The 27,401-nt window shown below is 44.1% G+C and overlaps 1 protein-coding gene across 4 annotated transcripts in view; it reads left to right on the top strand.

Annotated features, from left to right (window-relative positions):
• CARS2 (cysteinyl-tRNA synthetase 2, mitochondrial) overlaps nucleotides 1–27,202 on the top strand; it is a 36,342-nt gene extending 9,140 nt beyond the window's left edge. For 2 of the 4 annotated variants that reach the window (XM_032100563.1, XM_032100564.1), the window contains 10 exons: nucleotides 89–172; nucleotides 2,624–2,753; nucleotides 5,043–5,176; nucleotides 8,167–8,234; nucleotides 10,897–10,963; nucleotides 15,595–15,733; nucleotides 17,700–17,823; nucleotides 19,734–19,832; nucleotides 23,202–23,462; nucleotides 26,207–27,202. In XM_032100563.1, the coding sequence (XP_031956454.1) occupies nucleotides 89–172; nucleotides 2,624–2,753; nucleotides 5,043–5,176; nucleotides 8,167–8,234; nucleotides 10,897–10,963; nucleotides 15,595–15,733; nucleotides 17,700–17,823; nucleotides 19,734–19,832; nucleotides 23,202–23,462; nucleotides 26,207–26,281 (1,181 nt within the window). In that variant the 3' untranslated portion in view covers nucleotides 26,282–27,202. Of the gene's footprint in view, nucleotides 1–88; nucleotides 173–2,623; nucleotides 2,754–5,042; nucleotides 5,177–8,166; nucleotides 8,235–10,896; nucleotides 10,964–15,594; nucleotides 15,734–17,699; nucleotides 17,824–19,733; nucleotides 19,833–23,201; nucleotides 23,463–24,188; nucleotides 24,416–25,907; nucleotides 26,008–26,206 lie in introns of all 4 variants that reach the window. The other 2 variants (XR_004238435.1, XR_004238434.1) reach the window with 2 other exon arrangements.
• The last annotated feature ends 199 nt before the right edge of the window (nucleotides 27,203–27,401 follow it).

Consider the following 27,401-nt stretch of genomic DNA (forward strand, 5'->3'; position numbering starts at 1 on the left):
ACTTTGTTTTGCTTTCAGGGAAATGTTATCAACTTCTCATCAATGTGCCCCCTCTTTGCTATACAACTAAACATTTCTTTTGTATTAGGCAATGTTTATTTTGATGTTAAGTCCTGGGGAAAAAGATATGGAGTATTAACTACTATTAATCCTGATACCCAAGATGAAGCAGGTAAGTTCGTGGCACCAACTTGTTTGTGTTAATGCATTGTTTGAATGCATGACGCATCTATGTGCAAACTTTCATTCAACAGTCTGAAATGGTTTTCTAACCTGGTGTGTATAGCTAACTTTCTGGTTAATTTAAGATTATGTTGCTTTCATAGTTATTTTTTGAGGCGCTAAGTGTTGCCAGTGCAGGAGGAAGCTTGGTCTCTCTTCTTCCTTTCATCCTACCCTCTGTATCTTTGTTCTGATGCCTTAGAACAGTTAGGATTCTTGAGCAATTGTAATTAAATACTTGGCAGTGATACATAGAAACTTCACAGTGAGGTGGTGTTCTTGCTGTTGCACTAGCCTGCAGTGAGGACTCAAGGGCAAACAGAAGCAAACCTCACCTACCATGTTATTGTTTGGGGCAGTTGCACTCCTCTGAAGCTAACTGGATGAATTGTTTCCTTCAGTACTTGTCACTGGGCTAAGCAACCTCTTTGTGTGAGGGTGAGCAATCTCTTCATAGGCTGTGCTAGAGCAGGCCTATACCCTGGGCTGTGGGGTTTTTGCTGCAGTTCCTGCTTTGAAGGATTGCTGAGCCTCTCTGTAGTTTCTATAGGGGTCTGATCAGGTCTCTGTGTCAGAGAATTTAATGCAGGTCTCCTGCTTCCTTTTGCAAACTGAAGTTCAGTATTCATCATTTTAAAAAAAAAATCTGTATGCAGTTATTGAAAATGCCTGTCAGGCTGATGCTCAGGTGCAGCCAGGGCTTCTCACAGTTCTGCTCTGGAGTTGTTTCAGCATTACAGCTCACAGAGGGAATGCATTTTGTCAACAGTTATTTAGAGGTAATTACTGCCTGCAGAGAGCCAGCAGCCTCCTGGGCTGCACAGGGAAGAGCATTGCCAACAGGTCAGTGGAGGTGATCCTTCTCTGCTCAGCACTAGTGAGACATGCCTGGAGTGCAAGTCTGGTGCTGGGCTCCCCAGAACAGCAATGGTATGGACATAGTGAGAAAGGCCAGCAAAAGGCCATAAATATTACGGAAGTACTGGGGTATCTTTCATATGAGGAAAAGCAGAGAGAGCTTGGACCACTCAGCCTGGAGAAGAGAAGGCTCAGGGGAGTCCTACCCATGTGTACTCATACTGATGGAGGGAGGAGAGCTGATGGAGCCAGGCTTTTCTCAGTGGTACCTGGTGATGGGACAAGAGGCACTGATCACAGCCTGAAACACGGGAAATTCCATTTAAAGCTAAGAAAAATCCTTTTGCTCTGAGGATGGTTAACACAAACCATCTTGATCAGGGAGGCTGTGGAGCCTCCATCCTTGGTGATAATCAAAGCCCAGCTGGACACCATCCTGGGCTGCCTGCTGTAGCTGAGCCTGCTCTGAGCAGGGGGTTGGATTAGGCTGTCTCCAGTCGTGCCTTCCAGCCTCAGCTGTGACTGATTATGTGTTTTACCCTGCTTCCCCTCTAGTCACAACTAAATGTGTTGTTATTTATAAATATTTTGACACTTGTTTTGCTTACAATGGAGAAGTGGAAGAGTGCTGTTTTGTAGCAGTATACTCAAAAAAGGGCAAAAGAGGGTTGGAGTCAGCAGATACTGCTCAGTCAGAACTTGGCAATCTCGAGAAAGAGCCCAGGTGAAGATTCAGTGGATAAAACTAGGGTTATATTTCTGTCTCGTTAGTTCTTAGGAATTTTGAATTGTATGGTTCTAAATGTGAGGTCATGTATCTGTCAGAAAAAAAGTACAGAGTCCAGAACCCTGTTCTGTGGCTCCTGCCAGGGAGTGCTGTGTATTTGACTAAGGGGTTAGGAGTCAGCAGAGATGAACAATCCTGCAGTATTCTGCAGTATTCTGACAAAAAGGACTGCATCCTTGGCAATGTAGTGAAGGAAGGAACAAATATAGCTGGGAGGAGACCTTTGTAGAGAACTCATCGGTGAAAATGGTACCGAAAAATCGTTACTATCCAAGAACAGTTTTGATTCTTACTTTGTGCACTTTGTTTTATAGATCTAAACCACAAAGTACTTGTGTCCCAGAGGAAAAAATTGTGAAGTGTTTGTTTGTTTGTGGGTTTTGGTTTGGTTTTATTACCTTTTCTGCTGCAGTGCAGTCAGTTTGTCCTGGGGAAACTGGCTGATATGTAACTAAATGAATGAAAAACCAGGAAGACCAGGGGAGGATAAAAGGAGGATAGGATGTATTAAGGAATCTTGAGTCAATCTTTGTAGCTTGTCGAAATCTATTTCAATACACTATTTTTTTCAAATGCTTGATTGATCAACTGGAAACCCTGTGTAAGGGGGAAGGGAGGGAAGTTGTAGTGGAAATAAGTTGATCGAAGGGAATTAAAATCAGAGTAGTTCACTAAACACACATTTCCTCTTGCTTTCATTTAGTCATTTTTTTTCTTTGAGACATATCCCATTAACAAATCACTTATTCTTGCCAGTTGATTCTGATAAACGACATGGTAAAGATTTTGCCCTGTGGAAGGCTGCCAAGCCTCAAGAGCTATCTTGGAATTCTCCATGGGGAAAAGGAAGACCTGGATGGCATATTGAGTGTTCCACAATATCAAGGTCAGATTTCTTGGATTTTAATAAATCTAATGCTATTTTTTGTTTTCAGTCACAGTACAATAGTAGCAGCAGTATTGAAAGTGTTTTCTGGTCAGTAGATAGTACTGGTTTTAATGTGACCATTTTATGCAACTTGGGATGTCACATGTGGCCCAGATAAACTCTGCTTCACCTTACTGTCACAGCTGCCTCTATGTTTTGCCACCTTGAGTCAGACTTGGTACTTAGAATATGGAATGCAGGATCACACAGTTGATTAGCAGTCTTTTAACTTGAACTGAGTGACCAAAGGTTTGATGAAAGTTATGGTACTCACTTCCCTTCCACTTCTAGCAGTCTCCAGCAGACCTAGTTCAGGATGTAGGCTGTGTCAGGAGGACAGGATATGGGATTCCAGCTTGTTCTGTGAGATCTTGCTGGCCTTATCTTAACAGCAGCTGTGGATGTTCATGCTAATAATCTAAGTGTTATTCAGCTTTCTTGCTGAGTAGTGTTTTGCTTGCAGTTGGTTTGATGTAATTTGCTTTTAATTTACAACAGGAGAAAGTCTTCTCTCCTGGAAGATTGGTAGTGGTACTTAGTTTTGGTCTAGTCTCAGATCTTTTTTTGGAAGCTAATAACAAATAGTTTATATCTGAACTTGTTTAGCTTAAATTTTCAACTAAGCTGAAAGGAGGTGGAACCAGCTGCTTTAGGTTTCTCTTTCATATGCTTTTTTGGTGCACCTAGGATTGTTAGTCATTTCTACCTGCTTGTGAAAAGTGTTTATAAGTGATTTTCTGTCTGTAAATAGTTGCAGCATAGTGAGGCAGCTCTTAAAGCAGTCAAAGTGCACAAAATCATGCTGTGTTTGATGTACAACCTGGGACAGAAGTGCACAGATAAGAAATGTCAGTTACGAAATGGCCTGTCTGCTAATGCAGTGCTGTTTGTAGTCTGCATTTTTTTCTGTAAAAATGTATTTTACTGAGGCTGGATGAGGCTCCTGCCATGTAAATAAAAGCTGACCCATGGAGAGCATAAGTGTAGTAATCTTGGACTGTGAAAAATGGAGAGCTTACTTTGGTAAGTGACCTAAAACAATTTGCTGTCCCAGTCAGCTGTCGAAGGCCCATTGTTAGGCAATACTTATTTAGCTCTAGTCTGTTTTGCTAAGTATCTCAAAGCACTTTAAGTTAGGTGAGTTAATTTTGAAAAGTCTGTGAAGGTGAATGAGGAGTCTCTGGTCTCTAGAAGCAGCCCTGGAGGAGGGAATCCCCTGCTTTGACTCCCTCAGGTCTGATCTTTGCAGTTTCCCTTGTGGTGATGTGGGCGGCTCCTCCTGTCCCTGAGCATTTGGCAGATCTGTCTGTCACCTTTCTCCAGCTCTTAATGGTTTTGTTGGAGGAAACAGCAAGTGCTCCTCTGTAGGTGGCGCAAGGGAAGGTGAGGGTCAGTCCTGGGCAGATTTGTGCTTTAGCTGGTTTTGAAGCAGGCAGGAGCAGAGAAGGATGAACTTGGGAGATGGTGACAGCCCATCTTTCTTCCCTCCTCTCTTCTCCTCCTTGCCTTTTCCTCCTGTTCCCCAATAGCTTCTGCAAAGCCATCATGTGGCACAGTGTCAGCATGGTGTTTTGTCTCAAAAAGGAATCAAAGTATTAATGTTTAGCCAGCTACCAGCAGCACCTTGTTAAGGTAACATGTGGGAGGCCTGTGTGTGTGTCTGTAGGCCTTGCATCTTCCCCTGCTTGAGCAGGCCTGGTTTCTGAGCAGTTAAGATTGACTTACATCCCTGTGAGGCTGTAAGTGTAATCTTTGTTTAACAGATAAACAAAATAAAGTTGCTAACCTGCCCAGCTTGACCTGACTGCACACACTATTGTCTGAATTCCTACAGAAAAGGTACAAGATAAGGAAGAGTAATACCAAATTTGCAGAAATGTTTGCTGCTTCAAAGTTGTTAGGTGTGCAGATAAAGGCACCTGTCTGATACTGAAACTGTAGCAGAACAAGGAAAGGAGACTTCCTGCTTGCCATCCTTTAAACTAAGTTAGAAAAATAATTGCTTCTACTAAGGAGAACTGATTTGGAACAGATATGGGGTCTTGTCCATACAAGTTCTGCTGCAGTTTTGGTATCCAAGTTATGTGTAAAGGTCTTGTTTTAAAACTGCAGTTACCTTGTTTTAAAACTGCAGTTACTAAATTGTACACTTAAATTTATGTTGTTTCATCTTACTCTTTTCTGCATTTCTTTTTACAAAAAGCTTTTGTGGTGTTCTACTTACCGATCAGGAAAATATTGTTACAGTGCAGTGTTTGGAAAGCAGCTGGACATCCATACCGGTGGAATAGATCTTGCATTTCCTCATCATGAAAATGAAATTGCACAGTGTGAGGTGTATCATCAGTGTGAGCAATGGGGGAATTACTTTTTTCATTCTGGTAAGTAAAATATTGATCACTTGAGAGGCCTGTACAAATACAACAGTTTGGGTTTTTTAGGTTTGGCATTTTATGCTATGAAAACTTGTTACACTGCCTGGCATTATGCAGAACTGCTCCTTGCTCCCTCTGCACAAAAGTGCTTCATTCAGTGAAGTTTGTGCTGTACAGTGTTTTGAACTACATCACTGGCTGACGGTTCTAGTGCTGTTCCCATTGATAGAAACCTTGACATTTGTTCTTCCTCTTGCAGTCATGGTGGTTCCGGATGGACAGCTGAAGTCAATAGAAAGTCAGAATCAAATGCAGTCTCTATTTTGGTGATCAATATTTTGGGCAGGATGTCTCTGTGAACTCTTGGAGCTGCTTCTCTGAGTAGAAGAACTGCAGAGTTAAGCTTGTGGTACATGCTAGGAATTACATGAGCTTTCGTTTTTATATATTTGTACTGTTGGGGATGAATATTGAATTCTAGTTTCAGTTCCCAGTGCAGAGCCTGTTGTAAATCAATAGCAGTTGTCCAGAGGCTGGTGCATCCTCCAGGGTGTGCTTTGTTTCCAAGGCGCTGCGGAATCCTCTGCACTTCTGCTGAGATGCACTGGTTACTGCCAGGTGGAGCCTTCTGTTGAAAACCAGTGAATCTGGCTTTTCAAACTTGGAACTGAAACTGTAGGGGAAATATTTTTTGATACTAGCTAAAAAAAGAGGAGTCAATTAAAAAAAAAAAGGGAGAACTTAATTCCAGGGGCAGTTTGTACACTGTGGTTCTGTAGGAGCTGACAGATTACATTCGTTAAGTCAAAAAGTCTTGCTGGAGGATGATGGTGTGAATTATTTAGGGCAAATGAATCAGCTTCAGAAACAATTTATTCTGCTAACAGACTTCAAAATTTTAGCAGCTCAGAATTGGAGGAGCAATCCCCATTAGAGGAAGAAAATCCCTGCACTGGGGATAAATCTTATGAGGACTTTATTTTTAGACTACTTGTACTCTGGGAAGAGCGCCAAACCGAAGTTACGAAAATCCTTGTATTTTGTATTCTTGAATGAAATCACTCTAAGTACTGAAACTCTTGGAAGAGGAATATTAATTCAAATTCAGATGTTACCGGTACCATTTTAGGAAAACACAATCCAACTATTTTAAGCTTGGCTGCTTGAAGTTAAATCAGTCAATATTTAGGCACCTTTGCAAAAGAGAAAAAGTAATCCTACCCAGGCTCTTCCCCTTCTCCCAGGAGAATTTTGGCTGTGGGCTTTACTTGAGTCAAAAGAGCTGCAGGTGTCCAGCTGTGTCTGACAGCCTGAATATGCTTGTTGGGTGTCCCAAGTTTAAAGATGCAGTGGTGAAAGTGGCCTCACCTGCTAGCAGGCAGGACAGACAATGAAAGCAAGATTTTTTTATCATGGGTAGTTGCTGTAGCTGGTTCTGCATCCATAGATCTTTTGATTCATTCCTACTCTCCACAGAGTGTGTTGTGTAGAATTAATTTTCGAGGTGGTCAGGGTAGGACTGGAGGTAGCCTTCTCCTGGTGAGTCCCTGCTGCTTTGAATCATTGTCAGAAACAGCTGAGAAGTGAAACCATGAGCTTTTCAGGTCCAGTTATCAGGTCTGAGCTTGTTGCTTTCGTATCTAGATGAGTGTAATGGGGATTTTATCTACTTGTGGAAGGAAAGGGATTTCAGGCAAGGCTGCAAAGCAGGTCTGTGCAGTGAGTAGCACAAAATGCAGACAGCTGCATGGGCTGCTGAGCAAGAAATACCATTTCTGCCACCACTCATAAAAGCAGGAGCACGATCACACATTGTCCTTCTGGAGTACTCTGAGGCGTTGGTAACACTGGGTTGCCAAATGTGAAAGAATGCAGTGCTTGTAGGGTATTACAGAGCAAGAGAAGTTTATGCTTAAAAATCTACCTCAAAGTATGATTAAGTGCTGGATGCTGCAGGCCACAGAAGTGCCTAAAAATCCCATGTTAGTTGTGGGTGGTTGGTAACTTACAGAATTACCCTTTTATTAGGAGAAGCCTGTTAGGGCTTTTAACAACATTTCTGAAATTATGCTGAGTAGTCTTTCAGTAGCAGCATGTTTGGCATCTCTCTGGTGCTGTGAATAATTGGTGTTTTCCATCAGTGGTACTGCTGTGGCTCACATGGATGAGACCTGGAAGAGGACAACCTCAGGCTATACCTCTCCTGTCTTTGTTCATCAGAGCTTTCGGTCCTAAAGCCAAGCTCTACATACTCTCTTAAATGCAGTGTTACTACCTTTTTCCTGTGCTACAGCCTTGCAAAGCAGTGGTCCATGTGACTATTGAAAGTTCTAGCAGTGCTCAGAGATCACTTTTAAAAATAAACTAATTCAAATTAGGCACTGTAGCTGCATCCCTCCCTCGCCCTGCTTTTTCTCAGTCTCACAAGTCTGGAGAAGTTGAGAACGTGCAGAAAATTCATTTTGCGTTTAAGATATTTTGAACCAGTGCAATAAAACTTCGGGGTAAAAAAAAAAAAGTTAACAGCCACCAGCAAGTAATAAGTACAGAAGTTTGAGTTTTAAGGATTTTTTAATGTGAGATCACTGGAAAATATTTCTTAAAATACTTCTGAGAAGTCAAGAGTAACAGGTAAGGTACTTGTCCTGTGAAGACTGAAGTATTTGCTGCTTGTTTTTATCAGTTTATTGTCAATTCTGGACAGGGAGACTCATGGTGGTGGTGGGGTTTTTTTTTTTTTTTTTTAATGATTTAAATGCATATATTTTAAAATTCACCCAGTGGAAGTTTTGAGGATGGAGAGGTGTGCAGGACTGTAGGCAAAGCTATTGAAAAATGTTACCCATTGCACTGAAATGGTTGGCGTATATCCATCATAGCATATGCTGCCTCCAACATTTCCAGTGTCTCAGTGCAGTCTTTCTCATTTGCTCCCTATTCAGAAGCACACTTGTTTATCTTGATTAATTTATTTTTCTTTCTTTTTTTTACTCTAGGGCATTTGCACGTAAAAGGAAGTCAAGAAAAAATGTCAAAGTCATTAAAAAACTACATAACAATTAAGGTAATTTCTTTGTTTGCATTGAAGCAATGTATGTTTGTAATATGTAAATACTAATTACAGCCCTCTTTTGAGAAAACTTAGGAGTGTGTGCTTATGCTGCAGTGTTTCTCTAGTACTCATGTATCTGTTGCTGTGGATCTGGATGTAGGATACCTGCTCAGATTCAGGGTTTGCTTGTAATGATGGATCTTGCTGAGCTGAAAGTGTTTGTAGGAGCAGAGTTTGTGCCAGTACCAGGATCCTACACTGTAGATTTGTGGTTGATCTCGACAGTCTCAGGAGTCTTTTCCAACCTGAATGATTCCGTTCTGTAGTGATGAGTTCTCATCTGTCTATTCTTAATAGAATATTAAGAAATTCTTCATGGTTTGAAAAAGCATGGATTAGGAAAAGAGTGGATATTTTTCCTTGTCCTTCTTTAGGTGAAATGGGACATAGTGTCCGCGTTTTATCAGGAAGCTACTGGGCAATCCTGAACCACACTATTGCAGTGGTGTCTCCCATTACCCTTTATTTTTATACAGTGACCTTGCTGATGCACAGAGAGCTTTGCCTTCTGGTACCCACGAGCCACATGACTGTTTCACTGTGTCCCAGGTCTTTGGTGTGGCGCAGAGCAGGGTTTCTCTGCCATGTATGACAGAGCTGTGCATGGTGCTGGGGTGGCTCCCGTGATGGCTGACGCCTACTGCTGGAATAGGGTGATTTCCTTCCTTCAGACAAAGCTTGGGAAGCTGCTTCAGCACATATGTTCCCCTTTGCCCTCTTGGAAGAATTAATTAAAATCCCTTTAAAAAGTTCAATATGAGCTGCTTTATTTTTAAGTCTTCTGATGCTGTCTGGGTACAGTTAAGCCCTGTTTCCCTGGAGCTCACAATTTTCACAGAAATCTCATGAGTTTCAGCAGGTGTTGTGGACAGGGTGGAGAAATTACCACAAATGCAGTGCATGGAGTTAAAAGCAACATATAAAAATGTTCCCCTCCATGTCTCCCATGATGGCACAGCTTGTGTTGAGGAAGCAAAGATTTCAGGCCTGTCTCTCTTACCTTGTGGGTCTCTGCTTTTCATGTCTGCCCTTTCACACGGCTAACAAGTATTAATCCTTCCCTGGAAGTAGTTTTCAGTCCAGTGAAACAATTTTTTTCCTGTACAGCTGCCTTGCACCTTGAAAGTTAAGCCCTACATGGAAGGTTTTATGCCTGTGCCAAAAGAGCGGAGGTCTGTCCAGAATCTTCCCTTGGTCCAGCTAGTGGCTACCTGCATCCCAGGCTGTTGCCTGGGCACAGCAGCCCTGCATGTTCTGCATCCAGCTGCCCTGTTTTCCCTCCCCCTTGTACCCTACTTCAGTTCTTTCTTTCCTTTTTTTAATAGCTATTAATTCTGACCCCAAAAATCAAAGAGATTGTGATAACACAAAGCCAAGCAACCTGCTTTCAAAGAGCTGTGAGACTTCATCTGTTCTCTGTTTTTAAGGAAATGCGGAGTTGTTTGTTCTAGTTTGGATGGTCCTTTCCCAAATTTGAATTTACTTCTGTATTGTACTCATATTGTTCTACCTCTGTATATTAGTGTAAAGCTTCTGGGCACATTGGGTACACTCATTTATATCCAGTTTTATTTTAAAAACCCACAATAAACAAAAAAACACCCACCAAAACAATCAGTATCATTATTTCTTGATTTTGATTGCCTCAATTATTTCTATTTTCACTTGAGAGATGGCACATTGCTGATGCTTTTTTCGGTGTTCAGGCTGGTTTAGTCTTGTAGCAGAAGCCTTATTTCAAAAGGTGAGATTTAAGCAAATGACACTTTCCATATTTTCTCACTTGTACTGGCTTCTTACAGTTTTTGATTTTTGTGGCACTTCAGTGATCATCACCAGTTTGCAAATAAAAAAAAAAAAAAAGAAGAAGCAGAAGTGCAATAGTCACAGTCAATCTGCACAGTGTCCAGCCTTGCTGAGAGCAGGGTTTGAAGTGATTGAATGTTTTATCAGTGTACCTTCAAAACATTTAAATAGTTCTTTACACTATTAATATAAATTATTTGTACTAGTAGTAATACTAATAGTTTACTGTTTACTGGAGTAAATTATTTGTGAAGCTAGATAAATATTAGAGTGGTGTTTATTAGGCTTCATGATTAACACAGATAATTCTTATACGGCTAGGATTTATCTTTGTTCACTCCCTGTGTTTCTTCATATTCTAATCCTGCAGAAAAAGTACACTCATTTTCTTTTCCAATAAGTCTTTTTTTTTTTTTTTTTTTTTTTGGTAAAGTTTGCAGAACTCAGGAGCTTTCCTTTCTGTAAGATTGTATTCCAGTCTTAGTCTGATAATTTCATTTTGGGTTTTTTTGCAAAGGTCTTTATACAGTGTATGTTTGATGGTATTTGCAAAGTAATGTTCATTGTCCTATATTGGACATTGTGTGTGTATTTATATCTTGTATATATGTATGCACATCTATCTTATATGGAATTGAATTTTATTTAGTTTATGTTTTAAAGCAGTGTTAGAGTTTAAAGACTTTATGCTTATCTTAAACTGCAAAGATGTGTTATTTGTCATGTTAGTTTGAAATGCAAGGGGGTGGAAGAACTCCTGGAGAAATTGATACCATGCTAAAGCTGTCTTTTTGTGCATGGAGTTTAGGATTTCCTGAAGAAATGTTCATCAGATCAATTCAGAATGTTTTGTTTGCGTGGCAGATACAGCTCAGGTAAGGAAAAGCCCCTTACCTGTTGAGGTGTGCGTGGCTTTCCGCACACACTTCCCAGCTGGCGATGCGGAGGCGGAGCAAGCTCTCCCTGCGGGGCGTGTGGTTCCCGGAATCCAGTGGGTGGAAAAGTTTTGGTGGTGCTCTGTGGGGCTGCTCTTTGGCTCACCTTTAGAATATTGTCTTTACTGAGCACAGTGCATAACCATTCATCTAAATACCTTCTTGAGCTGCAGTTAGTTGCGACTCAGCTAATTGCACTTTTAATTAATGAATTACCTCTGTCTCTGATTTGCGTCTGTTGTAGTTACTTGTATTGCAGTCACAATCGGCTGGTTTTGGACACATACCTAGATGTGCTTTGGCTTATATTCCTGTAGGGTATGATGAGGGCTGGCTAATAATTTTTTATCTCCCTGCTGTGTTACCATTTTTGTCCTGTGGAGTGCCTGAGTGTTCAGGCAGTTCTGTGGTGCAGTGCAGCTCACTTACACCAGCACATAATAACCTAATGATCATCTTAGCCTGGCAGATCATCTCTCTGCTGGTGGGGAGAGGTGTGGGAGATTTTGTCAGCTTCCCTGCTTTTTTCAGCAGATGGTAGTTCCTTAACCAATGTTGGGTCACCTGGCTTGTTGGCTGTCCTGGCACGGCAAGGGACGGGTGGAGCATGGGTTAGCAGCTGCTGTGGTGTTTCAGTGGGCCTCTAGCTGCCTTGGATAAAGCACCTGTGGCAGTGTGACTGCAAGAGCTGGTGTGGTCAAGGCTCTGGGGCATTGCTCATGCCTGTCAGTGTGCTGCCAGCCCTTGTACACATGCAGTCATTGGACTGAGAAGTCTTTCTGCTTGTTAATACCTCTAGCTGCCTTGCAGGAGCCACCCATGTGATCTTCCTGGTGGATCCTCCCTCTCCTAGGACAGCTGAAGGCATCAGGAATGTAATATATCCCTGCAGAATTTCAAAGCATGGGATAGTAAAGAGAGAGGTGGTTATTAACTTCTGACCTCCACTGTGAGAGAAAGAGAGGAGTGAATCCAGTTGGAAGGTCTGCTGCAGAACAGCATCCTGTTTGGGGCAGGCAGTGGGTTGGTGGCATGCCTGGCTGTTTTTGGATGATGCTACAGGGCAGTGGCACACTTGGCTGATTTCCTCTTTTAGGAGATGAAATACCTTGTGTACACTTAAGTGACTCCCTGGCTGGGGGCACCTGGGAGTCATGAACAAATGTGTGTTTAAAACAAAAGAGGAGATAAGACTAACACCTACTACACTATCATATATATATATATATATGTTGGACATGTAAACAAGCACTGAATGTCTGGTAGTTTCTAAGCTTGCCTCAGGACGAGGAATGGCACTGGAGCCCTGCAGTGGAGGGCTACCTGCAGGCTTTCTTCACTCCCTGTCAGCTAGCTGCATTTGAACCTCTGCTTTTTGCATTACTTCTGGGATAAACGCCTTCCTGAAGTAAAAGAAGAGTGCTACCTGTGTGGATGTGGGTGGCTTTGATGAAAGGATATGGTGGTGTTACATGAGAGTATAGTGCCAGTAAGCCAGTTGGCAGGTAAGGGTTGCTCAGAAGTCTGCTCTTGCCATCTCTGCCTTATGAGGCCGTGTGTATTATTAGCTTCCCAATAAGGAGCCAGAGTCGGTCTCTGCTGAGCCAGGTATTTACTGTGCTGCCTGTCAGCTTGTGTCCCTGCTATCAATTCACTTTGGTCTAAACACAAGTTCACTGCACTCCTTCTCATCTTGCTGTCTGCTCATATTTTTATTAGAAGTGAGATCCCAAGCACCTCCTGCTTGTTTCTTAAAAGGTTTTTATAGCCTAGACCCATGGGTGATAGTTCCTGCCATCCCTGCCTACTAAAGAAAGCCTTTAGTAAAATCTGGGTTTGGTGGTCAGATGGTACCACACACATTGGATTGAGCCTGTAAAAGATCTTTGTAGGCATGGGGATGAAGGCAGCACCTGACAGTTGGGAATGGCTCATGCTTGATACTGTGGTTTCTTGGGCTTGGAATGGGCCTTTTTTGTTGTCTGGGCCAGCCCCTGTATGTGTGTGTGCTAACAGGCACAAACAGAGACAAATGTGATTCCAGAGTGCCCCAGCCTTGGAGGAGCAAGGGTTGAAGGGGTGTGTGCAGGGAGGTGCATGTGTTTCATGGGAGTGGAGTCCGGAGGATAAAGCTGGATGCCTTGCTTGTGGGGAAGAGGAGAAAAGTCAGAGAGAAGAGCCTTTTATCATCCTTCCATAATGTGTTTCTGCACGGGGTCTCTGCTTCATTGCCCTCTCTGCCTGCTCAAGGTGGTGGGGCAGAACTCCTTGGGGTGAAGCTGAGCTCTGGGGGCAGTGGTGATTATCTGGGTCTTTTGCTTTGGCTGGTGCCTCTGGCTGTTCCCTTCTTGGCCTGAATCACCACCCTATGGCACACCTGAGGCTGTTGGGAAAATGGTTCCTAGGTACCTGAGGCAGCAGCATGGTGACCCTCCACCAAAGTGCCAGCTGCTTCTGGGTGCAGCTTGAAAGGAGAAGTGCCATCTCCGAAGCCCTGTGGGACTCTGCTGTGAGGCACAGGCAGTGGGGTTGTGTCTCCAGAACACTCTCCTGGTCAGCAGAAATGCTCTGGTGATTTTGTGAACCTGAGTGAACTGCAATATTTTGACCCCTCTGGTGTCTAATTACTTGGTGGTGCTAATAAATGTACTGTAATTTGATGATTGATGTGTGATGCCCTCAGTGGCAAAGGAGGGAAGGAGCAGGGAGCACAGTGAAGGTTTATAGGGCCGGGCTTGCCTGTGCTGCGCTGTGGGTTTGCAGTGCCAGCAGGCAGTGGTTTAGGAGTATGCCTTGAATTGGGGATGAGGAACAGCTTGAATCAAAGTAGGCTTCATCAGGATAAACTTTTATCAAGTATTCCTTGCAGAATTCTCGCAACCAGGTTAATCGAGTAATCCTAGTGTATGTAAATGCTCTCAGTGTCTCACTGTGTTGTAGAGGTCTGTACATTTTTGAAAGTTGAGTAAAGCTTAATTTTAAAACCAGCGTTAATGAGGCAATAATGCAGATTTGTAATTACACACAAGTGAAAAATCTGACGAATACAGGTTCAGACTTATGCCTTTGCTACACAGGGGTAAATCCTGTGGAAAGTCTGTTTAAACACTTAGGCTTCCTTAGGATTTAGGCTAATGGAACTGAGATCAGGTCTCACATCTGGCTGCTTTTGCCCTCTTAGATCTGCCCTCTTGGTAAGACTGTCTGCTCTAAAGAGTCTGTCTGGGCAGCGTTGGGTAATTCTGCAAAGCAGTTGGATGTAACATGAGCAGGGCCAGAGGTGAGATTTCTGTGCAAACTGTGGGTGATGCTCAGTGCTGAGGAGATTAAGAATATGCTGGAAGCTGTGGTTTGGATGTACCTTATGGCAGAGGTCAGGTATATGATGGTGAGGCAATACTGCACTGGCTATGAATGGCTCTGGTGTGATACTGGGGAAGGAAGGCATTCAAACTTAGGCCTGGCCTGGGTGGACACAACTTCCACTGAAGCCAGGTGAGCTCTCTTGTGTGGGGTCCAAGAACTCTTCTACAGAAAGTTGCACATTACTGTACAAATAAAGAAAAGTCTCTCACTGATAGCAATTCCCAGTAAAAGTGACAGGGAGCTAGTCTGGCACCTGCACTTCTGAGGGCGAAGGCAAGGCGAGAGGAGTCTGCTGAACTCCTACCAGCAGGAGTGGATGCTGGAAGTTCCTAAAGTGAAATTGCCTGCCAAAGCTAAAGTCCGCCTGCATGCAGTGGGGATGTCTGATGTTTCTGCAGCTGGTGGAGGAGGAGCACTGTAGGGTTCCTGTACAGCACATCTCATTGTAAAGCAGAGCTCAGCTTTGGATGCAAGGGCTCATTTACCTTGAGGTTTTATCTTTCTTTCCAGTGGCCATAAGAGGCTTTGATGTGTGTGAGTTGAGTGTGATGAATCCCACCCTAGACATGCCCATATGAGTTTAAGCAATTTGTATTTTCTCTACAAATAGCTTTCTCAAAATGATATATGGTCAGTTTAGCTTTGATATTGTGAGGGAATTGTTTAGGAGCTAGTCCACAAATTTTAGGTTCATCTAGATTTTAGATGTTGGTGAAGCAGCCCTTTCAACAGTCAGTGGTGAGGGTTAGGCCTCTTTGGAGGTCTCCAAATACAGATTGTGTCTACCTAAATTAGAATAGACACAAAATTAGAGGTAGGTGTTGCCATCTTAAATCTGGGGGAATGCTTAGAAGTCTATTAAATCTTAATGCTTTGGATTGGTAACCTTGCAGAAAGATTCAATAAAGGAAAAAAATTAAAGTCAAATAGTGATTGCTTCAGTAAACTTTCAGATGCAACTTTTTGAATCAGTTTGATACTTTTTCCAGTAGGTTATACTTTGTCATATGTAGTGATTGTCTTTTGTATTGATTTAGTTCTCCTGGTGTGCATGAAGAATGGAGCTTTTAATTAAATGTGCAATTAATTGTAAGAAGTTTGCTATACATATAATAACAAACTTCTCCTTTGTCTCCAAATACTGTTCCTATGTATGACAGACAACATTCTCTCCATCATAATGCCTTAATTTCTTTTTTCCTTAGCGGTAGATTTTAGTGATGAGAGCATGGAAGATGCAAAGAACCTTCTTCAGGCGATCTCCTCATTTATTAGAGATGCAAATGCTTATATAAAAGGACAGCTGGTGTGTGACCCTGTTAGAGAAGACATATTGTGGGAAAGGTAAGTGCACCTCCTGTATCTTAAAAGATGGTGATTATGTGAGCAGTAGTTTGCTGACAGGCTCAGAGGTTCTGTTTAAGAAGCAGGGCAAGAAGGACTAGGCAGCAGTCCTCCCTCCCAGCCCAAAAACCAAGGGCAGGGGTTTTTTTAATTCTCTTTCTAGCCAGCTGTTTTTGCTCATAGTCTGCTACACTCAGTTCATTGTGTTTTTAAGATCTCTGTTACTTATCCAGTGTGCCTGTCCCAACACAAGCATCTTTGCCCCTTGTGAGCGATGTAGGAGGCAAAGCTATGGCAGTAGTGAGGCTCTCCAGTTTGTAAGTAGAGCTGGGCAGTAGCAACTGGAGAAGAAGTGATACACATCGGGCATGTGAATTTGTAATCCAGCTGGCTGGCACTGTGGTGTGCAGCAGAGGAGAGAAGGGGCTGCTGAGAGATTTGCCATGGGCAGGGATGTCACAGGGAAGGAAGACATTACAATTGTTGTGACCCTTACAATGGTGAGGAGAGTCCTTTGGAGTCTGTTGTGAAAACCAGATTATCTTCAGGACTGAGATGTGCTGTGTGTTGGGTGCAAAGCTGAGAGCACGAGCATGGTGCTCTGGAGTCAGGGTAGGAGGGGCATTGAGTGCCCTGAAGCAAGGTTAGTGCAGGCAGCTCTGGGCTCTAGAATCAGAGGTGAGACAGCCTGTAGAGGTGAGGGGCAGCTTCCTTGTGGCTCAGGCACCTCACTGCTGGGGAAGCTTGTGGCTGCACTGAGTGAGGGTTTCAAGGGGCACTGGAGCACATCACAGGAAAGTGGAGTTGCATTAACTTGCTGTAGTATTTCGCAAAAGCAAATCCTTCAGCAGGAGATCTGTTGGTGCAAGATAAAGTTGAGAGGCATGAGGAAGTTGAAATGGATAATCAGCAGGGGATGTGTGGGAGGGCACAACTTGTGTATCCCTAGGTGTAAAAACAACCAAAATGAAACAAAGCTCTTAATTAGCAAAGTGTTAGATACTCAGTGGAGAGGGGGAAGCTTGCAGGGGAAGGTGTTGGGAGGAATGAATTAGAGCAGCAGCCGTCCAGGATCTGAGGGAAGGTAGGCATTCCGGGCAAAACCATTCAGAAACAGGCAAAATACGGAGAGCTCCAGAGAAGCTAGGATAGCTTGAGGCTCCCCAGCTGAGCCTGCTCCTTGAGCTCTATTGGGAAATGGCATCCTTGGGCCAGCACGGTGGAGCTCTGGTTTGCCTGGCTGTCGATGGGAGCACACTGACAGCAGCTGTTTGAAGCTCCCCATTTATCCTTGCTGCTCTCCTCAGCTCCCTCTCCAAGTGGCTGCAGCTGGTGGCACTGGTTCTGTGGTGATCAGTGCTGATTGCCCGCTGGCTTTTGGCACTGTTACACAAATGGTCCCACTGGACCTTTCCATCTGGGCCATGGTGAGTGGAGTCCCTTGGGATTGGGCTCTCCTGAGAAAGGAGGAAGCAGTGCTTGGTTGAGAGTCAGATCCTTATAACAGGATTCTTGGCCAACACCAGGACAGCTTTCTTGCCTAGCACTGGAGTGCTGCCTGTGATGTGCCTCTGGAAGAGAAGCATGCTGTTAGCATGATAAATGGGCTGCTGGAAAAAAAAGCAGAACTCAGTAAGATCTTTGATGTGCTTAATATCAGCCTCATTTTCCGTCTGTTTTTAAATGATTTAAGGCAAACTGCTGTGTTGTTGTTGGCTCCTCTGATTAACGATGTCTATGTATTGAATGGATGTAACACTTCAGATTTTTACATGCATCAAGTTTTTCCCTTCACAGCAGAAAGATGTATTCTCCCTGATGAGTGTAGCACTGCCCATCACAGGACAGCTGGGACGGAGATGGCAGTGTCCTTTCGATGCCTCCCTCTGGCTGAATGGCTGATGAATTCAGCATACTGCTGGCATCTTGTTTGTCTTATCTTAAATGTTACCTTTTCTTCTTGAAGGCTAGCCAACACAAAAGTAACCGTGAAGGCTGCGTTTGCAGATGACTTTGACACCTCCAGGGCTGTTGCAGCAATTATGGACCTCATTCACCATGGCAACAGACAGCTTAAGGCTGTTACTAAGGTAACCCATTAGGATACAGAGATCAGAAAATGACAGCTGTCCACTGTCCTACTGCTTAATGCAGACAGATTAGTTTATTGTTCACATAAGAAACCAGCAGAAACAAAGCTCCATAAATTGTTGACCTTAATGGAGCCCATTTGTCCTGACCCTATCACAGGAATTGTGCATGGCTATTGTTTTGTGCTTCGTTGTGTCCAGAGGATGTTTCTTTCCTGCTGCCCTATATTATTTATATCTAAGGTTTTTGAAAGGCCTGAAGCCGTTGTGACATGCTGCTAATTTTTTTGCTGGTTCTGTGTTCTTAACCTGCTTCTTTGCTAAATATCCATGCACAGACATTAAGCTAAACTGGGAAGTGGTGGTGGGGGTGGTTGCTGCAGGGGCTCTGGCTGGCGGCCCCAGGTGCACTGGGCAGTCTTGGTGGCGAGTTCGGTGCTGGGGACCGAATGGTTTCTGCTGTCAGCAGACTGTAACTGGCATCAGCATTCCTGCATGAGTCTGTCTTCAGATGGCTTTTGGCACATTAAGACCCTGTTAAAATCTCTCATGCTGGCACAAAGAAAGCATCTGGTAAGGACAAGACTTGAGCAATAAACACTATCTGAAGCACTTCTGGGTTCTCCATTTACCAACAGCTCCCTTTGTCACTCAAGGCGAGCATCTCAGCCTTGTTGCTGTGCTCCATGAGTGCTGGTGTCATCATGTTCACCATGTTTGTGCAGTAAAAGAAATGTGTACATGGTAGTAACTGGTTTTAAGAGAGAATTAGTCTGTTGGTTTAGAAATCCTGCCTCCTTCTGGTCCTGTTTTGACATTTGCTGTAAATTCTGTCCTTAGCCTTATCTTTACAAAATGACACTGAGCAAATCCCTGACCTGAAACACTTTGCAGCAGGGATCTGTAATGGCATTACCACTCCTAGATAAAAGTACCCTCATTTTGTCAGTCACTGCTTGTTCTCTCTGAATTCCTCCTGTCAGTCATTCTGTTGAGAATGGGATGGGGCAGCTGACACAGATTTCTGGTTGGGGTGGTGGAGCTTATCTGGGTACAGCCCAGCTGTCTGGAGTGTTCCCTCTTTATGGCTGTGAGTGTAGTTTTTCTCCTTAAGAACTGTGAGTAAATCCACATGACTACTTACTCCTCTCTTTAGCGTTCCTGCTAAATGTTTCTCACATTAGATGGCACACTCCTATTCCTTTCTCCCAGTGGCCTGCTCCAGCTCCTCCCAGTTCAGATCTTCCTATACATTTTAGACTATGGCTTATCTCAGGCCCTAATGAAGATGTCAGATAAAATCCAGTACTAGCTGCAGATATGCTTGTGCATGTCATCACTCTTATTTTTTAGGCAAGGGTTAGTCCCTTAAATTGCTCTTCAGTCTGTCATTTAATCCTTATTTTATTACTGCTGCTGCTGATTGCTGGTGCTACCAAGGCATGACAAAATGCCATATGCTATCTCAAAGCGGTCTCCACATGGATCAAATCAATAAGATACTCAAAGAATTATTTCTTTTTAATCTTTTGCATTCTAGGTACCCATGAATCTGGGATTTTGTTCTTTTAATTTTGTTTCCATACACACAGCCCTCTCATGCCCAGAAGTGCTATTTTTAGTTCTAATTTACTGCATACATGTAATGTGTGGCAGCTTCACACATCTCTTCTCCTCGCTGCGCAGGCTGGTGATAAGCTCTTCCCTTCCCTCGTTTACTTAAATCCCTTCCCTTTGTGCTGTGAGGTGCTTTTATATCTCTGTAAGATTGCCTGTCTGGGCAGGTGCTCTGGTGGAGGTAGATCTATATAATTAGTAATAGTTTTCCCTTGTGGACTAGGCTACAGAGAGATGCTGGGTTCTGTAATATGTATTGACTGGACAATCTCTTTTGAGTGTTTTCTAAACAGGATGCTGGATCTCCTAGAAGCTCTGTTGTGTATGGAAGCATTATTTCCTATATAGAAGGCTTTTTCAATGCCCTTGGGATGTCCTTCGGAGAAAGACAGGTAATGAAATATATCTTCTATGTGTTCTAGTATATGGTAGCAGCCCCAGTGTTATGTTTCACAGAATGCTTTCTGAAAGCATCAGATGTAACAAAGTTATTTATGGTTTTAGTAAACCTTTCTGCACCTCTTGCAGTTTCTCCTGTGATGTTTTAGGAGAGTGTATAAGCAGATGGAACAAAGTGTGGGCTTTTTAGTTCTTGGATACTCCCGTGTGACTTCTGCACCAATTGTGCTGTGGAAATGAAAGACTGAGGAAAGAAACAAGAAAAAGTTAGCATTGGAGGCCTTTAAATTGTCCTGTTATGTGTCTGGCTTTGCCCCAGCTTTTCCTCTTCTCCCAGATAGTTGCATTCAGGCTGGCTTTGATAGCTGTGCAAATATTTGCAATTGTGAGGGGTCCCACTCCTCTGCAGAAAGCCAGGGAGAGGGGCTGCTCTGCTTTGAGGTATGGGGAGGGGAGGACAGTGAGTTGGGGATGGGGCCCTTACATAACTAGTTCTTGGAAAGATAGTAATGGGGAGAGAAAAAAAAGGGAGAGAAAAGCTCAAAGCAAAGTACTGAACGGGAAGGAGAGTCATCAATATGGAGGTGATATCCTGATGTATGGAAAGGGAGCATTTAAAATGACACAAGGTGTTGGAGAATAGCAGGCTGTTCTTTGCTCCTCTACTGCTCAAATATGGAGCTGAATGCACAGTAGTGGAAAACTTTCTGTAGAGAAACTGTTCTGCAAAAATTTATTTTGGGGAGGGGGAGAAAAGAATAAGAATGTAAATAACAATTTTCGTCCTTTGAAAATCAGGCAGTATGGCAGTAAATGCATATATTTAGTTTACCTCCATGGATTTTCTCCCAAAAGTTCTTTCAAAACGGTGGCTGGATGTGATTTGGCTGCGTGTTACTCCTCATAGCCTGTGGTTTGCATGTTATTTTGTAGTGGCATACTAAACACTTAAATTTCTTTGTTTGTTGGATGGCAAAGTCATTCCTCCAGATTCTGGGCTGTCTGTATGCAGGCTTCTGCTGCACCTGTATTTTTGCTGAAACAAGTATCTGAGTGCTTTTCTTTGTTGTAGGCTGTGCTAGTCCCTTTCTCTGTGGCAGGAGGATCAGCAGTAGATGCTGGTCTGAGATACACAGGCAAGAAAGGAGCAACTGATCAGACTCTTCTCTGTTCCTCTGCTCTTTCACCTTCCAGTAAATCTGTCAAAATCTTCATCAGAAAGGTCCATGAGTTACCACAATTTAGTAAACAAAATGGTGTAAGAATTGTTTCCTGACCCTGAGACCAGCCACAACAACCCAGCATCCACTCTTTCTTGCCCCTTAGCCAGGTAGCCCCAGGCATGCAGCTTGCCAGGAGCAGTTCCTGACCACAGTGGTTCCTGGTGTGTGTGCTGTGTGGGAGAGGGCTGCCTGGCCTGGACACTGCTGTGCTAACAGTGCAGAGGATACAGGGAGTGGTGTTTGGGCCCCCTCATTTGGATGTTTGCATATGGCCTGTGGGTCTGTCTTGCTCCTGGGCTGGGATTCATCTCAGCTGGTCAGCCTTACAGTCTAATGTAGCTGCCTGTGCTTCTGAAGTCTTTGGTGGGGATAGCTCATCTCAGTCTGGTGGCTGTGTACAATAAGACCGCCTGTCTCTTTCTCTGCATTGGCAAGAGAAGATCTTATCCACAGGGAGGTAAGATGAATCCCTCTGGAAAGGTGATGAATGAAAACCATCATGCCTGTTTCAGAGCTGGGAAGCTTTTGCTCTGCCAAAGCATGCAGAGTGTTGAGTGTATTGCAGGTGCAGCCGAGGCCACTCTGTGGAGTAAGCAAGGGCCAGAAATTTGGGATCAGCCCTGAGAAGGCTGCACAGTGTTTTACGTGGAAATCAGATCAGTTCATCTCCTAAAGCTGCTCCTCCTTTTGAAGGCTCTCACTCCAGTAGGTGTCTGGTTTGAACTCTTGCAACGGTGTTTGTAGAGGCATGTTTCTTGCTCCCATCATCATGTCTTTCCCTTCTGTATTTAAGTATTTATCCTGGCACACGTTACTATGGAGCATTTCTGGCACTTAGATTTATTATCTTCTTCAATCTCATAAACTTTTTCTTTGGTATGGTTACATGTTTTGAAAGCTTGGGGAATTTGCTGCATTTCACACTCTTATCTTCAATAGCTTCCCTGTCACCTCCTCCTCCTGCCCCTTTTTGTTTGTCAGTGACCCCTGAAACTCTGCTCCCTTTCATTCCCATCCTGCCATTCACTGACTAAACCCAGTCCCCTCTGGCTTTAATTACTCAGCTGCTCTTCCTCTCCCAGATGATGTTGCTGCCAGGAGCTTCGCCCCCGGCCTTGGTGCGCTTTGTGCTCCCGCTCTCATGTCACAGTGATAAAACACCACACTGGTGTTCTCTTGTTTGTTGGAGGTTTGTCCTTTTCCTCCCCCTTGGGAGTTTGCCTCTAATGAGAAACAGGGATGGTCTCTCTGCCAAGAGCGAGACCAGGAGCCTGGCTGTGCCACTGCTGAGGAGTGGCCTTCCTCTTCAGCTGACTCCCAAGCTCCTGTCCTGGCAGCTGTTGGAGCAGGGCTCTGTAGGAGGAGTGAGTCTGTTCCCTTCCTGAGGCATTGACCAGCGAGACTCCTGCCAAGCCAGAGGAGGCCAAGGAAGCTTGGAGGTGGCTGAGGGGAGGAAGGGGCTCAACTACAGCCAGGAAATACCCACAACACCCTGTGTGCAGTAGCTGCAGCTCTGTCAGGATTTTTTGAGTGGCTGAAACTTTGGGTAATATGGATCAGATGAAAGTTCTGTGGATTTGGGAAGGTTTTCTGTAGATGAAAGGGAAAGGATAGGATAGACTAGAGACTTAAAGCCAAAGTACTTATTTTTCTGGGTTTGTGTTTCTTGAAGGCGGTCTGGAGGTACAGAGTAAAGGGCTGATGTATTCTCTGTCTTTGGACTTTTACAGCCAAGGAGCTGTCTGAACTGGTGGCTAGGCTTCCCTTGCTGTGTTGGATTCCTGTTGCCAGGCCTTTCTTACATCAGCCTGTCTGATCCCTTTTTAAGTTATGCACGCTTCTGGCATCTCGGAGGTTTCCTGTGGCGATGAGTTCCCCACTTGGGTTATGCAGTGTGTTGTGTTCATGTGAGAGCACTCTGCTCCAAGGTAAAAGCTTTCTTGTGCAGGTGCTGAACTACTTCCAAGTGTGACTCCACTTTTTGTCCAGCATTAGTGAGATGGTGACATTTTAATTCTACCAATATATGGAAGATGCACAACCAAGAGAGGTGATAAGGCCTCACATTGCTACGGAGATGGGGTTGATTTTTTTAATATCATTCTCAGATGTTTGTAAAGCCCCGTGTTTGATTTCTAGGTGCCTGTGGGAGCAGACAAGTCTGCAGTGCTCTCCAGTGTCATTGAGGAGCTGGTGAGGTTCCGCACGAAGGTCCGTCATTATGCGCTGGCTCTGCCGGAAGCAGCAGACGCTGTGCCAGGAGAGGGTGCGGCGGGAGCCAAGGAACCCAAACAGGAGCAGAAGGAAAAGAGGAAGCAGCTAATGCGCGAGAGAAAACCCCTCTTGGAGGCTTGTGACAGTCTGCGTGGAGACCTTGCTGCCTTTGGAATCCACATAAAGGTAGAAGAGAGTAACCCTCTTTGTGAGAGTCTCAGTCACTTTTTAAGACAACACTTATTTTTGTCCTTCATTCCCCTTCAGCAGCTTGTGGTGGTGTGCTCTGCTCCATGTGTGACTGCAGTAGCAGGAGGTGAAAGTCAAGCCCTTGTCTGGCTATGCTGCTGCCTTCTCTTCTGCTCCCCTTCAGCCTGGTGTCTCCACGCAAGCCACTGAAAATCCCATAATATTCAGAAATCCCTAAGTTGCCCAAGTTAATTCAGAAGGAAGGGTGTGAGTAATGTGTGGAGTCTTAAAAAAGATTGCAAAGGAACTGGGAAGTAAACCGAGATGACTTGTGAAAATAAGGCCTTCCTTCTATCCTCCCCACCCAAAATAAGTCTCCATGAGAAAGCCTCTTCCATCTTCAGCAGCTTCATTCCCAACTGTTCCTGAGCCACAGGGGCTTTGCCCAATTCCTGTACCACTCCTCTCTCCATCCTGCTTTCTACTTTTAGCCTACACCTAATGCCAGTGTTCCTTTCCATTATCTCAGTGGCATCTCTGGCTTGAGAGAAGACCCTCTATGGCATTACTGCCTCCTCCTGGTTCCAGGGAGCTGCATTACTTCTTTAAAGTGCTGCTTCTTCCACTTCCTCTTGGTCACTGCCCTTCTTGCCTCCATGAGGCGAGGGTCAGTGTTGCTCCTTGTGCACAGAATAATCCTCCACATTCTCTCCCTCCATCCAGTTTATGCTGCTCATTTTTCCTTTGCTTGGGAACTGATCCTGGCAAGTCTGGTTCCATGGTTTTACCAGTGGGAGGATGGAAAGCACAGTGACATCAGGGAGTGACAGCACACATCCGCTGCAGCTGCCGAGTGTGAGGGCTGTGACTCGTCAGCGCTCCTGTTACAGCGGAGCGTGGTCGGCGCTCTCCTCTCTCGGATGACAGCGAGCGCGCCGACACAAACCGGGGTGAGGGCCAGAGCGTGGTGGTGGTGCTGAGCTGCAGCTGTGAAAGGAAAGGGAAGCTGGAACATCTGCTTCCTCTAACTTGTTTGTAAATCCCCACTAAACTCATCTGTCAAGCAAGTTTGCAAATCCAAACAACTGTGCTGAGACAAAGTCTTGGAGAAGCAGCCTGCCTTTTCATCTATTGGAAAAATGCTGCAGCCCCACCTCCATCCTTTCACAGATTTGTTTTGGTTTGCTTTTAAAGGGATTTACATTTGAAAACCCCAAAAATTAGCCAGGATTCAAACCATTCCATTTATTAAAAAAAATTTGTAATAACCTGAAGGTCAGCATAGTATGTCCCAGAATAGATTGCTTCAGAAGACAAAGCACACATGCTCTTACGAGCACACATAGCAAGCATCCAAAGCTGAACTCCTGCTTTTTTTGCTGATACTGTGAAAGTATCCCAGGGGGTGCTGTGAAGTTTGCTCACACCTTGCTTTTGCAGATCCCAGAGAGTCCTTAAACTGAGTGGTGCAGCTCTGCAGTTCCTCACACAGGCTCACCAAAGCACATGCGCAACAAGGCATGGCCTACACAAAGCAGGGCTCTCCCCACCCTCTTGCTCATCATGAGTCTGCCTGGCTGGGTCAGCTGATGCCAAAAATGCCCCAGTAAAACAGCCCCTAACAGGGGTCCTGCTTGCCTAATAAGTGCTTGAGGAAGTTACTTGAATTTCTCATTTCTACCCAGCCTCTCATTTACACAAAACTTTTGAGCCTCACACTGTGCATTCATTAATGCCTCTGCCAGCATGCTGCCCTCTGTCATGCGAGGCTCAAGCAAGCCAGCAACTTCTCAAGTACATGTGCTGAAGGAAAAGCAGTGGAACAGATGAAGCAGACAAGCCTCAGCTCCACCCAGTGCAAACCAGGAACCCGTCTGGTTTGAGGCAGGGCAGGGAGGGGGTGGCTCAAGTCGAAGCTTAAATTCCTTAAAAATCAGCGTTGTAGAAAGGGTAATTTCTCCTTCAGGTTCTAGCTTGTGATTTCCCTACTCTGGTTTCGTCTGTCAGGTTGCTCAACGCAAAGGATGCTGGCTGAAGTTACATAACTTGCAACAGACTGATTAAAAAAATCCACGTGTCTTTTCTTGGCATTGTAGCATGCTTGGAAGCTATGCTACTAAGTGAAATGTAGTAATTAGGTATTTAGGCATCAGAAAGTTTTCATTTTAATGTTAAAAAAAAATTTCAACATTTCCACCCACTGTCATGAGTCAGCACTCATGGAATGTTATCATGTGTCAATGTTCAGATTAACTTTTATTTTCAACCACTGCAATCAAACAGCTGGTTTTAAATAGAATGTTCAATTTAGCTGTAATATTGCCTTTCAAAAGTATGACAGTATCTCATTACAGATACTAAAATCAACAGGCTTCTGTCCTGAGTTCAGAAGATCAAACACATTCAGCAGTATATTCTTACGTATTGAGTGTGTTTTTTCAGGAACATGAGCCCGTGAGACTTGAAAATACAACTGCATGAGTTGAGCAGAAGCTACTCACGTGAGAGGCTACACCCCTCTGCAGCATCCCATGCTGAAGAGGTGACATTTCTACTGTGTATTTCTTCCCTCTGAGCTGCAAAAAATTGTCTAGTTTTGTTTTACAGCTGTGAGCATTATTAGTAGCAGTGGCATTCCTGTGAGATTGTATTGCCACTGGATGAATAGCTCTGCTGAGTGAATCTTGGTTAAAAGCTGTGATCCAGACTGGTGAGATTGACCTGCTTACTTTTTCTTACAGGACAGAGCTGCTGTTTCAACCTGGGAGATTGTGGAAGGAGGGCAGACAGAGAAGCAGACTGAGAAAAAAAGCTGATCCTTCATCCTTGGACTTGTTTTTTATTTCAGCTTCTTTGGCAACTGTTGTAAATACTAATTCTTTCAAAATAAAATCTGTTGAACAGAATGGCTAAAAATGATAGCGTGTAATTTGAGCAAAACTGTTGGCACTACTGCTTGGTAAATAAATACAGGCCTTGCAGCACAGGTGGTGGAAGCATCCAGAATACAAGGCAGCATGGGAGCAGCTGCACTTACTTGCACAGACATGGGTCTGTTCTACTGCAGGAGCTGCCCCAGCCCCAGGCACTCTGTGATCTGCCCTCACCCTGCTGTGTTGGTGACCTGACACGGAATTTAAACATAGTGAAGGCAGAGGCAAGAACTTAGGCCTGTCTTTAAGGTGAAAACAATTTATTTTATACCTGTTGGTTTAAGAATTCTATTCCTCTCAGACATAGCAGTGGGGGATACTTTTAACCTTGAATTATTTCCATATTGCAGTGGTGCTGCTTTGGTCCTGTGAAACCTTCACCTGTAATATGATGGTATCCAGTTACCTGTAAGGCTTGGTATCTTCTGTTTGCTTCTGCACTGAATACATGGAGATGGCTCTAGCACTGGGAGTGCAGCATGCTCAGGCTCTCTCCAGAGGTGGGAAGATAAAATTAGTATGTTTACTTTTCACCTGTTCAGTTACCTTTTTGCTGGCCCTGGCTGCTGTGGCTGTGGGCAGAGGTGCAGAAGCCTCTCTTACACCTGAGGTGACCTGTGCTCCAAGGCCTGTGTTGATATGGGGCTGGTACTTACCTGGTACCTGCACTTCCCTTAAATCAATTTATGAAAACATAAAAACCAAGAACCTGGGTTCATCTACAAGGCACCTGTGTGTTTTCAAAGTATCTGTTCAAAAAGATAAAGGCTTTCTTTTATACTGAGAATAAAATGTGTAGCTGTTTTTCTGCTTCCTTTCTCCATTATCTGTACTTCCAGAGACGCGTGGGCTGTCACTTCATCAGCACTGGGGCAGGTGCTTATTTGACACAGCTGGTATTGTACATGTGCTCGAGGCAGTGTTGTTCTAGCAAAACAGAGTGAATGGGGAGCGGGCAGCTCAGCTGCTGTGTGAAATGGGATAGGCACACACCAAACAAAGT

The sequence above is a fragment of the Corvus moneduloides genome, chromosome 2 (assembly GCF_009650955.1).
Source record: "Corvus moneduloides isolate bCorMon1 chromosome 2, bCorMon1.pri, whole genome shotgun sequence".
Lineage (NCBI taxonomy): Eukaryota > Metazoa > Chordata > Aves > Passeriformes > Corvidae > Corvus > Corvus moneduloides.